This window comes from Canis aureus, chromosome 4 (genome assembly GCF_053574225.1).
Source record: "Canis aureus isolate CA01 chromosome 4, VMU_Caureus_v.1.0, whole genome shotgun sequence".
In the NCBI taxonomy this organism is placed as follows: domain Eukaryota; kingdom Metazoa; phylum Chordata; class Mammalia; order Carnivora; family Canidae; genus Canis; species Canis aureus.
In genome coordinates, this window is record NC_135614.1 from 9,283,190 (window position 1) to 9,296,709 (window position 13,520).

Genomic DNA, 13,520 nt, shown 5'->3' on the forward strand with positions numbered 1-13,520 from the left:
TGTGTGAATGGAAACACCTTTAGAAATTTTCACGATTTGTATTGATGTATAAAGAGTGTGCCTGCATGTAAAAGCAACTTTATTATTTTTCTTTTCAATTGATTTATTTATTTTAAAGAAAGAGAGAGAGCAGGGAGGAGGGGCAGATAGAGAAGGAGGAAAAAAACTTTAGCAGCTTCCAGACTGAGCACAGAGCCCAACCCTGGGGTGGATGCAGGGCTCTATCCCATGACCCTGAGATCACCACCCCAGCCAAAACCTAGAAGTGGAGACTTAACCAACTGTGCCAGCCAGGCACCCTCATGTAAAAGCAACTTTAAAACAAGTCCCCTATCCTCTCCTTTCTAATGCAACCACTGCCTAAGATTCTCTCAGCCACCACTGGTTGGGAAGCAATTCTCCCATATGGCACCGGGGCCATATTACACATGTTACTTTAAACCAATGCAACTCAATAAGTCTTTATTCTTACCTCAGGTCTAACAAAAATGATAAGAAGATAAATAAGATTAGGTCTGCCCTCAAGAAATTCAGCCCAAGCTAATGCAAAGGCATAACCAAAAGAGAATATTTCTCTATAGTAAATTCATGGTTGATTCGCCCCTTCCCCAGCTCTGTAATGATTAATAATTACTCATTTTAGTGGAAAAGGCAGTCTCCAAGTGTGAATAGAATATTGCTTAAAAAGAGGGGGGTCATTTGTTCATTAAAAAGCAGGATACAAATTTAAGAGTAATGTCAATATAAATTCATCCCAAGATTAGCCTAAGATAAAGCAACCCCTTGGAATGTCTCACTTTATTTCCACTGAGCCCTAGTCTACCTCAGCAAGATGGGAAAAATAGAAGTAATATCAATGCTTTTCCTTATATATCACCTTAGGCTTTTCAAAAAAGTTTCTAAAACTATTAATATTTGAATAAATGCACTAGGCAATCCCAAATCAAAGAGTAAGGAAATATAACTGTTGGACTAAAATCATAGAATTTATCCATTTTTCAATTCAAATTGCTATTTAAAATCAAGTGAAGAAAGACACACAAAAGCCACATGGTTGAGAAATAGTTCAGAACTCATCCTATAACCCCAGGCCAACTGGCTATCCGGGTAGAGAATGAGATCATAAGTGCTGAATCAGTGTGAGACAGTCCCCTTCATCACCGTCCCCAGACAGCTGAAGTCCTCCCCCACCCCCACCCCGGGGAAATGTGTGTCCTCAGAACAGAGCTTGCCTGAGAAGAGAATGCTGATGAAATGAAGCAAACACAACACCACAGCCAGGAAATTAATGCAATTTCTACAGATGGAGACCTAGTATGTCTCTTCCTAGATGAAGAGCAACACATTTTATACACAAGCGTGAGAATCAATACTTGAGTAAATTATCTTCAAAATTATTATACCTTGAAGTAAACACTGCAATTGATAAATTATAAACTAAAGGATTCCTCCTTTCTTCTTCCCCCTATTCATCCATCCACCCTGTATAATATTCACTGGGCATCTACTAGGTGCTAACTACTTCATAATACTTCAAATACTTGATTTTGCTGTATTACAATGCCCCATCATTCTGATGAAACAACATCCAGAAACTTCCCAAGAATCCATTCTCTATTCTCCACTGAACTATAAGCTTCTCAAGGGTATGGACATATTCTACATTTTTTCTTACCTGAAATTGTTACAAGAATCTGGCGATGTGGTTTGTGCATCTCAATAAAAAATCGAACTGAACTGAACTTGTAAAACTCTTGATTGGTTTTGAAAGATATACAAATAACAGATGTGATTAATCTATACACTGGATTAGTCCATCTAAAATATAATAAAGAGTTTAATTCAATTCAGTGAGAGTGGAGAAAACTATAAGCATACTACACAGATGAGGAGGTAAGGAAATACACCAGACTCCTTCCTTGAGCTAAAGGAGTTCACAATAGAGTCAGAAAAACAGGTGGAATACATAACAAACTATAACAGAAGAAGAGAGAAAGAAGTGGATGACTCTAGAAGACCAGGGAAGGCTGAGAAGTTTTACTGGCTAGATCTTAAATGAGGGATAATATTTTGATGTGTAGAGATTGATGGGGGCAGGAGGGAGATAGATTCCATAGTATTTTTGGTGGCTGAATAATGTGTGTAATAAAAGAGCCAGTGTCAGTTTTAGGGATTTAGGGGCCAGTTTATGGAAGGCCTGGCAAGGAATGCTGAGAATTTTCTTGTGGGACAATGAATCTTTGCACTGAGTAATAGTAACCTAATCAGATCTGTGCTTTGGGAAGATTATCATGGCAGCAGTGTGAGGCTGACCGGAAAACTTTATGGAGCAGAGAAATTCTGATAGATCTGTGTCAAGACTGGGAAGACATAGGGAATCCCTGAGACACCCTACAAAGAAGCATCCTAGGAGTGGTTGTTAAACTGGAAGGGTTGCCTTCAATCACCTGGAAAGTACACCAGGTTTTGCTACATCTTCTTTCCAGACTGGATGATCCGTGAGGACAATCTAATACATCTTTAAACAACATGCTGTGCCATGTGTAGCATACATTAAATAAATACTCCTGAATTAACAATTCAGTGGATGACCTAATGTCCTAGAAGAGAATTCTATAAGCAGACAAAGGGAGACAAAAGGATTGATAGTCAAGGTAGATCTCAAATGATCTTAAAAGTAGATCCTAAAAGTTCTTAAAATTTTCACAAGAAAAAGAAAATTTTTTAACTACGTGTGGTGAAGGATGTTAACTAGTCATTTCACAATATTCACAAATATCAAATCATTATGTTGTATATCTAAAACTCATAAAATGTATGTAAATTATATCTCAAAAAAAAAAAAGTCAAGGTAATTAAAGGTCTCCAAATCTATTGTTTGAATTGAATGTGGATTATCTCCGCCCAAGGACAGCTATCTTGTATTCCACTCTGTCTGACCCGTGGCTATGAAGAAAAGCATTAGGGAAATATTAAGAATCATGCTGAAATATACAAACATTTTTCATCAGAGGATTTGTAATTACAAAACAGCTTTTGCAATTCTAACTGTCCAGTTTATTAGAAACAGGAGAACCCCAATTTATGTCTATATTGACATCTTTTTTCATTTGACCCCTGTAAAATAATCCTTTTCCCATCAGTGCTTGAGTAAGATGAGGCATGCTTTCACTTGTAAATGCAAAACACATACATTCTACTGTGCCATAAATTAAGCCTATTAATTACGCCAAATCATCTTATCAATCCACTCATAAATTAAGAGACAACAAGTATGAAAAAGAAAAGTTAGGTTGGTGTGCACATCATAAAACTAAATTTAAACTCCGGTTCCACATTCAAGACACAATTCACTCATTAAACTTTGAGATATTTCACCTTTCAACCTATGAATGCAATTGGTCTCCATGTAGGGCCACCTGTCAAATGCATGTTTCTATTCCTAGTCATTTGTTTGCCTGGATAAACATGATCATGTTAATGATTAATATCAATCCTTGATATGTGCAACCCTGGGAAGTTAAAGTGCCACTAACTGCAGGGAGCTGTCTAGGCCTCTTGAATTGGAATCACCTGGGGTTGGGGGTGGGGTTCAAAATGTGCAACCTCAATGAGCAGGGAATAGGAAATTCACACAGTAGTTCAAATCCTCCAGGACAAAAATCACAGAATCCTAGAGCTATAAGTGTTCCCACAAGTCATCCTCCCAATCCAGCCATCCTCCCCACAGGCAGACTCCTCAATTACATTCAACCACAGAATGACCCAATACCAATTTAAATGCTTCTGATGGCAAAAGAACACACTGCTTTCCAAGGCAGCCTCTTCCAAAATAAATAAATAAGGATTTAGTTTGGTTTTTTCAATATTTTTAAGAAGTGATGAATTCTGCCAAACTATGGAATGAAGCAAAGCTTACTGGAAATAGCTCTCAGTAAGAGAAGAGGACCCAGATTCTAATACTCATTCCTCTGCCATCTTTCACCCTTTCACCTGTAAACTAAGCAGGCCAGACTCTGTGACCTCTACTGCCACTCAGACTGTCAGTACTCTCTGATATATGACTTATCCTCAGAGATTCGTATCTTGTACCTCAAGGAGTTTACTGTCTTTATTGCATTTCTCTCAGAGTTCAAATGGATCAGCAAATAAAGGGGAAAAGTCCTACCATGACAAGCAAACTTTAGAGTTCAACAGATAGAATTTTGTCCATGTATTTTAAACGGATAAGCACAAGGCAAGGTGGCTGGGAAACTAACCTGAAGTTGACAAGAGAAAGATAATCCTGGCCTATTTATTTCAATCACTTCATTTGTGACCAGGTCTCCTGCCCCTAACTACCAGATATATAGTTCTCAGCATCTGCACTTGGTGAATGCACTTGTCAATGCCTCACCTGCCAGAACTCAAGAGGTTTAACCAATTGATCTTTTGAAACTTCATCCAGCAATAAATTCTGGGATTCTGATTATAACACTTGATGACCAGTGACCCTAGTGATTAGAGGAAGCCCCAAAATCTCAACCATCTATTTCTGAGCTATGACAGTAGACAAGTGACCAAAAAGAAGGAGGGCAGGGTGAGGAGAGCAGACACCAAACCACGGATCATGTCAGCCACTGAGCACAGCATGTAGGCTCCTGACTGCCTTTCAAAGCCAAATATATATATAATATTCATTGGTCAGCCACAGTTCTTCCACTTGCTGTGAAAACTTGGAAACTGATTGCAGTCTGCTCAAATAAGCAGCTGGTAAACTGATTTCAAAAGAAAAAATGGATTCAGGATGGTCAAAGTATCTGTGGCAGGCGCTTTAAAAATTGCATGATTGTTGCACAAGACATTCACTAAGGAATTTTTACCACAAAGTCATTAACATCAAGAACAAACAACATAAGACTCCCAAAGGCTAAAAGTCTTATGTTACTAAATGGTGCTGGCTGAAAAATGGCCACAAGTGGTCTAGGCTGTGCCAGAGGCGACTGTCCCCACCCCTAGGAGTGGCTGCCAAAAATGTCTGGAAGCAGGGCTCTCTGCTCACTTTGTATGAGAACCCAGCTTATAAACTGATTATTATCATGATTATCAAAACAATGAGTCTAATTCTAATAACATTAGTTTAAAATGTTACCTATTTTTATACTCAAAATCTTTGCTTGATACTGGATTTTTAGATCTTACTATTTCAAGATCACCACTGTACCCTCTCTTTGTTCTGAAGGTCTTTCATTGAACTTTGGCCAAAACCACAATAAAACTCAGACATCAACAACTTAATTTCTAATCATTTTCCAATCAAATCTTTAAGATCTTTTTAAAGGAAAAGTTTTAATGCACGTAATAAATCTTTACTTATTTCCCAAATTAATGTCTTGATGATTGAGTAATGAGCAAGTATTACTTTTGTCATTGAACAAAACAATAATAGTTTGCATCCCAGTCTTAAGACATTTAAATTGATTAACAAAGCACAGAAATGGGTTACAAGAACAGAGATGTGAAGCTATTTGCCTGCATTGATGGGATCATAGTGATTTTTAATGTTCTTTTTCTTGTTTGTTGTTTTCTGTGCTTTCTGTGATGACTGTGTAGTGCTTTTGGAAGAAGAAAAAATAATAAGATAAATTTCATTTGGGAAAGAAATGATTTTGGAATGGTTTCTGCAGCAGACAGACCTGGCATTCACTCTCCCTCGGATGCACAGACTTTCTCTAAAGGTCCATTTCCCTCTGGGGGCATCTCAGGTGAGCAGTAAAGTCCCTAGAGAAATATACAGGGTCCCACCCCTGCACGATAATCGTGACGCTGCAAGCTTCAATACCAATTTACACCTCTTGTGCCACCTTAAGAGTTCTGGCAAACTTAAATGTTTAAGTAAAACATTAATTGAGATTTCATTTATTGTCTGAGCTTTGCAATGAATCCTCGAGATATGTCTTTCAAGATCTTAATGCTTTTTCCCTCTGCAAATTTTCATTATTTGTGCAAGAAAATAGTTTAAATGGGATTTTAAAATAGGGATGAAAAAAATTAAGTTTATTTCAAAACCTCATCTGCCAGGGCTAACAATTCACTCATGAGTATATACACTTATGTATGTAGTGAAATTATTTTTTAATTTTTTTTTTTTAAGTAATCTCTATGCCCAATATGGGGCTTGAACTCACAACCTTAAGATCAAGAGTCACCTGCTCTACTGACTGAGCCAGTCAGGTGTCCCTCAGATTCTTTAAACATGTTAGGATATATATTATCTCCTATAATCTAACACAGGTCTACTCTGAACCACGGTTTGTCTCCATAACTTCAGTTTTGCCAGTGGTTGAGAACACATTTGCCAGAGGCACCCACCCTAGGGTTCTAATCATGGCTTTACATAAACTGCTACGTGACCTTGGGAAAGAGGCAAAATAATCCTGAATCTCAGGTTTGAATAGAGAAAATGAAGATTATAAATATCCAATGCACAAAGGTTCAGGATGGATTTCATCAAAGGAATTCCTGAGAGTGCCTGGCACATTATAGGCTCTAAAAAATTGCAGATGTTATTATTCCCTGCTAGTAGCAGTCACGTCTTATATTTGCGTAGTGACTCACACTCTTCGAGGCACTTTCAGATCTTCTACCCCATTTGATCTTCAGGCAGCTCTATCAGCACCAGAAGCACTAATTGCTACCCCTACCTTTCTTGTCTTTGGTCTTTTTTTTAAACAGATGAGGAAACTGAGGCCCAAGGTTACAGAGCACAGAAAGCAGATCCAGGCTCTTTTTGGTCAGTAGCACTGATTTACAACAAAACCTCAAAAAGCCTTCGGAGGCTGTGTCTGGATGAAATAAAATTAAGTTTCTTTTAAAATACTCCATTACTGGGGGACCTGGATGGCTCAGTCGATTAAGCATCTGACTCTTGATTTCAGCTCAGGTCACTATCTGGGGCGATCACGAAATGGAGCCCCCATCCAGCTCCATTCAGTAAGGAGTCTACTTGAGATTCTCTCCCTTTCACTGTCCTGTCCTTTCCCCTCTCTAAAATAATTAATAATTTTTTTTTAATAAAATAGGAACGCCTGGGTGGCTCAGTGGTTGAGCGTCTGCCTTTGGCTGGGTAGTGATCCCAGGGTTCTGGGATCGAGTCCCGCATCAGGCTCCCTGCAGGGAGTCCGCTTCTCCCTCTGCCTGTGTCTCTGTCTCCTCTGTGTGTCTGTCATGAATAAATAAATAAAATCTTAAATAAGTAAATAAATGCTCTGCTATTTATACCTTAATCAAATCAAATTGGTATTTCCACATCACTCCAAATTATTTAGGTTTCGCTCAGTAAAAACAGGAACTAAGGTTATTCAGAGCGCACTGTGTATCTCAGGCACTGGAGTCCGCGCTTCAGACTCACTGCCACACTGAAACCGCATAACCTTGGAGGGAGGCACGGACACTGCCCCCACTTTACAAATGGGTAGACTGAGGAGTGAGCGAGTCCAGGCTGGACTGTCTCCAACTCCCAGCTCTTGGGACTGTCCCTATCCGAGCCTCGTGTGTCTAACCGAGCACACGTTAGGGTCAGGAGCGAGCCCTCCTCCATTTGAGGAAACCCAGGTTCCAAGAGGCGGGGGAAGCGTCCGGAGTCCCCGGCCCCCTCCCGGCGCAGCAGGGACACACCCCGGGGCACCGCGACTCCAAACCCGGTTCCCTGCGAGGGAAGTCCTGCATCCGCCGCAGGTGCCGAACAGTGCGACGGCCGCGCCCCCTCATTGCTCACAGCGACGAGCCGTCCCAGCCCTGGGTGTTGACCGGGGGTGGCGGCGGGACCCGCGTCCGGGGGGCGCGGTGGGAAGCGGGAGGCGGCAGCGCTCTCGGGGCAGCGCCTCGGGAGGTGCCCGCGCTCCGCCGCCGCCGCCGCCGCCGCCGCCCTCCGCCCGGGTCCCGGCCGCTGGACCCCGAGAGTCGCGGGCGCCGGCCCAAGCCCGAGCCCGCCGCGGGACCCGCCGGCTCGCAGGGGACCGGACCCAGCCTCTCCTGCCCGCGCGCCCCGCGCCCTGCCTCGGTCGCCCCCGCCTCGCAGCGGCGCGTGAGCCCAGGTGGTGGCGGAGGCGCAGCCCCGCCCCTACGGCCCCTCCGGGACTCCCCGCCCGGACTCCCCGCCGCCCCCGCCGCCCCCGCCGCGCCCCTACCTGCGCGCGGGCCCCCGCCGCCTCCGGCCGGCGCGCCTCGGGCTCCCGCGCCCAGCATGCGCCCCAGCGGCTCCCGCGGCTCCCGGGCGGCGGACAGGCCCGCGGAGGGGAAGCGACCGCGCGCTGGACGGGAAGTGGGGCGGGGGCGGGGGGCGACGCCGAAGGGGAGGCGCCTTCCTCCGCGGCGAGGCGGCCGCGCGGCGGGGCCCCCAGCGCTTCCCCCGGGCGAGGGCGAGGGCGAGGGCGAGGGCGAGGGCGAGGGCGAGGGCGCGTGTGCAGGGGAGACGGCGGCCGTCGGGGTGCGCTCTGCGCGGGCGCCTCCCCGACGTCGCCGTAGGGAAGTGGCCGAGGGGTCGGTGCAAGAGACGCAGGAGGTGGGGGGGGGAAGGCGGGACGAGGACAGGCCACACGGCAGAGAGATGCCAGAGCAGTTGCTCAGAGATGGGAATCCAACTTTCTGACTCTTCTGGCAGCAGTGACTGGTCCCAGAGCCCCTCCCCACGTTGGCCCCCGGCCCAGCAGGCAGGCTGCGGCCCTGGTGGAGCTCTTAGGGCCCCTGACTGATGTCCTTCACCCCTTCCGTTTGGTTCAACCTAGGAGGCTGCTGGAGCACCTCCCCACCCCCACCCCCACCCCATATAGCACCTGCCAGAAATGGTTCTTGTCCTTAAGGAGCTCACCTCCAGGGGGGAACATAAACATCTGCGTATAAAACTAACAATATACATGCCGAGAGCCAGAGGCTTGGTTGGCATTAAAAAATGTTGCAGAATTCGAGGGCTAAGAGAGTATTTAAAGTGTCAGGAAGCCTTTCTGGAGGAAAGGGAAGGATCTGGCTAGAAATAGAGCGCCAAGATGCTTGAAAAGATAAGACCCCGGGACGCCTGGGTGGCTCAGTGGTTGAGCGTCTGCCTTTGGCTCAGGGTGTGGTCCCAGAATCCTGGGATTGAGTCCCGCATCGGAATCTATGCGGCGAGCCTGCTTCTCCCTCTGCCTATGTCTCTGTGTCTCTCATGAATGAATGAATGAATAAATAAATAAATAAATAAATAAATAAATAAATAAATAAATAATAAATAAATAAAATCTTTTTTAAAATAAAATAAAAGATAAAACCCCTGTGGGTGCAAACACAGATGCGCTTGAAAGCCAGCATGTTTGGGGACAGGATGACTATGAATATGGATATTAAGGAATGTGGGAAAACAGTGGAAGGAACACAAAGTTGGATCAGGCTGGATTTAATGATATAGACCACTAAATGGAGATCTGGAGTCAGTGATTTAGTTTGAGAGATTAGAAGGGCATCTCACTTTTTGTTCGGTTAGTTGACTTAAACATGGACCAAGAGGTGATCTACATTAAATGCTAGAGGTGGCGATGCCAGACTTGTCTTGGAATACTGTAAAGGAACTACCCAAGCGCTTAGGGAGATTGGAATATTGGAATGAAATTATCGTGTAAAAGCTGCTCTCTGGGAGGGTCTTGAGGACACACCTGTCACCATGACTCCGGTAAATAGCTTTGCGACCCAGTATCCTTGGTCATTCTTCTCTGTGGGTCAGAAATTACAGTGGGAATTGCAACCACTGAACTGGGACCCTTCAGTGCAATGGGGTTAACTGGATCTGAGGGTGGCAGGAGCCAATGGTGGCAATCAATCACCATCGGCAAGGTGGGTATATTTGATCATGGTGTTCCCTGAAGTCAAATAGATGAGAAGTCTACTAAATTCTTACTTGATCTGTTAAGCGGAAAAGTTCTAGGTCAAGGGAACAAAAGCTTAACTTGCTTCCAAGTTAAAACAGAGGGACTCAGACCTTCAATCAATTCCCAGACTTGAGTCAGTTTACAGATCCAGAACTCCTCGAATGAAGGAGGAAAGACCTGGAACACTGCCAAAACTCTATCCTGTTACTCTTTTTTTTAGCCTCCCCCAAAGGGACATGTGGCCTTTTACAAAAGTGAACCTGCAATGGGGGAAAGGAAATAATCAGACCTTTCGGAAGTGACTGGACCCTGGCTCTGAGCCAACACGAATTCCAGGAAGCCCAAACCATCTTTGTGTCCCACTAATCACAGTAGGGGTTTGTGGAGGTCAGATGATCAGAGTCTTATTTTAGACACCCCTCTCACAGTGGGTGTCTGCACACATCCTGTAGTCATTCCTCCAGTTCCAGAATGCATAATCAGAATAGACATACTCGGCAATGTGCAGAGTCCCCACATTGGCTCACTGACCTGTGCAGTGAGGGCTCTTGTGTTAGGAAAGGCCAAGTGGAAGCCACTACAACTGCCTCCAGCTAGGAAATGAGCCAACCAAAGCAGTAGTGCATTGCAAGAGGGACTGCAGAAATTAGTGCCACCATCAAGGACTGGAAGGAGGCAGGGTGGCAATTCCCGCCACACCCCCATTCAACTTGCCTACGTGGCCTGGGCAGAAGACAGATGGATCTCAGAGAATGACAGTGGATTATCATAAACTTAACCAGATGGCAAGTCCAACTGCAGCTGCTATGCCAGGTGTAGTTTCATTGTTTGAGCAAATTAACACATCTCCTAACACCTGGTACACAGCTATTGCTCTGGAAAATGTTTTTTCTCCATACCTGTTAGTAAAGGCCACCAAAAGCAGCCTGCTTTCAGCTGGCAAGATCAGCAGTACACCTTATCGTTCTGCCTCAGGAGGGTGTCCACTCTCCAGCCCTACATCATACTTTAGTCAACAGTTGACAGTCAACAGGTGCCTTTCCCTTCCACGAGACTGTGCTGGCCCAGTACACTGATGATATTATGCTGACTGGATATTATGAGTGGGAAGTAACAACTCTATACTTATTGGTGAGACACTTGCATGTCAGACAGTGAGAAATAAATCTGACAAAAGTTTAGGGGCCTTCTATCTCAGTTGGGTTTTCTAAAGGTCCACTGGTGTGGGGCATCCCTTCAAAGGTGAAGGGTAAGTTGTATTTGGCTCTTCCTACAACAATAGTAGCAACAACAAAAACCACAACACCTGTGGTCCTCTTCAGGTTTTGGAAGCAAGATATTCCTCATTTGAGTGCACTCCTCGAGCCCATTTGTCAAATTGCTAGATTTGAGTGGAGCAAAGAACAAGACAAGGCTCTGCAACAGGTCCAAGTTGCCATGCATGCTGCTCTGGCTCTTGGGCCATATTCAAGCAGATTCAACGATGAATCCAGCAGATTCGGTGATGCTTGAAATGTCGGTGGTGACGGAGAAGCTGATAGAGACTTTGTCAGGCCCCTACAGGTAGATAACATCACAGACCTTTAAGATTTTGGAGGAAAGCCCTTCCATCCTCCTGGATAACTACTCTCATTTTGAGAAACAGCTTCTGACTTACTCCTGGGCATTAATAGAGACTTAGCCTTTAACCATGGGCCACCATGTTACTATGCAATCTGAGCTACCCATCATGAACTAGGTGTGGTCCGACCTACAAACCATAAATCTGGGCGTGCGCCATTGCACTCCATCATCAGATGGAAGTGGTGTATGATATTGGGCTCAAGCAGACACCGAAGGCACAAGTGGACCAAATACCCATGTTCCCCACTCCTGCCACATGACTTCCTCTCCCCCAGCCTGTACCTGTGGCCTTATGGGGAGTTCCCTGTGATCAGCTGACTGAGGAAGAGAAAAATCAGGCCTGGTTTACAGATGGTCCTGCACAATATTCAGGCACTGCCCAAAAGTAGACAGCTCCTTTCTAGAACATCTGAAAGACAGTGGTAAAGGAAAATCTTTCCAGTGGGGAGACATTTGAGCAATTAACCTCGTCATTCAGTTCATTGGAAAGGAGAAGTGGCCAGAGGTACAAGTATATGCCAATTTATTGACTGTGGCCAATGGTTTATCTGGATGGCCAGATTTGAAAGGGACATGACTAGAAAATTGGTGACAAATAGATCTAAGAAAGAGATATGTGGATAGACTTCTCTGAGTGGGCAAAAACACTTGAAGATATTTATGTTCCATGTGAATTTTCATCAAAAGGTGATTTCAGCAGAGGAGGATTTTAATCATCAAGCAGATAGGATGACCCATTCTGTGGATGCCAGTCAACCTCTTTCCCAGACATGCTTAACATTGCCCAATGGGCTCATGAATAAAGTGCCCAAGGTAGCAGGGATGGAAGCTATGTGTGGACTCAGCAGCATAGATTCCTTTATTATTATTATTATTATTATTATTATTATTATTATTATTATTAGAGTTTGATTTGCCAACATATAGCATATCACCCAGTGCTCATCCTGTCAAGTGCCCCCCTCAGTGCCCATCACCAGTCCCCCATCTCCCCACCAACCTCCCCCCTTCCACTACCTCTTGTTCGTTTCCCAGAGTTAGGAGTCTCTCATGTTCTGTCATCCTCACTGATATTTTCACTCATTTTCTCTCTTTTCCCCTTTATTCCATTTCACTATTTTTTATATTCCCCAAATGAATGAGACCATATAATGTTTGTCCTTCTCCGATTGACTTACTTCACTCAGCATAATACCCTCCGGTTCCATCCACGTTGAAGCAAATGGTGGGTATTTGTCGTTTCTAATGGCTGAGGAATATTCCATTGTATACATAGACCACATCTTCTTTATCCATTCATCTGTCGATGGACATCGAGGCTCCTTCCACAGTTTGGCTATTGTGGATGTTGCTGCTATAAGCATAGATTTCTACTCGCCAAGGCCAAGCTCACTATGGCCACTGCTGAGTGTCCAACGTGCCAGAGACAAATGATACGGCACCATTCCCCAAGGTGATCAGCCGGCTTGCTATTTGGTGGCAGGTTGATTACATCGGACCTCTTCTATCATGGAAGAGGCAGCATTTTGTTCTTACTGGAATAGAGGCTTACACTTACAGATTTCCCTTTCCTGCTTCTGCCAAAACAACTATCCGAATTCCTTATCCACACGGCACTACTTCTGATCAAAGAACTCACGTTACAGCAAATGAAACATAGCAATGGACCCATGCTCACAACATCTTTCTTATCATCTGAAGTAGCTGGCTTGATAGAACAATGGAACAGCCTTCTGAAGACAGTTACAGTGCCAGCTCAGTGGCAATACCTTGCAGGGCTGGGACACGGTTCTGCAGGACGCTGTCTGTATATGCTCTGAATCAGTGTCCAATATATGGTACTATTTCTCCCACAGCCAGGATTCATAGGTCCAGGAATCAAGAGAAAGATATGGGAGTGGCACCTCTCATTAGCCCTAGTAATCCACTAGCAAAAATTTTGCTTCCTGTTCCCACAACATTAAGCTCTACTGGCCTAAAGGAATTCCAAAGGGAGGAATGCTTCCACCAAGAGACATA

The 13,520-nt window shown here is 44.4% G+C and overlaps 1 protein-coding gene across 9 annotated transcripts in view; it reads right to left on the reverse strand.

Annotated features, from left to right (window-relative positions):
- The window catches only part of DISC1 (DISC1 scaffold protein), a 354,242-nt gene extending 345,994 nt beyond the window's left edge, over positions 1 to 8,248 (reverse strand). For all 9 annotated transcript variants that reach the window (XR_013377586.1, XR_013377585.1, XR_013377587.1 and 6 more), the window contains exon 1: positions 8,169 to 8,248. Coding sequence is in view for 6 of the 9 variants with exons in the window: in XM_077894502.1 (XP_077750628.1) it covers positions 8,169 to 8,226 (58 nt within the window). In the remaining 3 variants the exon portion in view is untranslated. The remainder of the gene's footprint in view (positions 1 to 8,168) is intronic.
- Between the last annotated feature and the right edge of the window lie 5,272 nt (positions 8,249 to 13,520).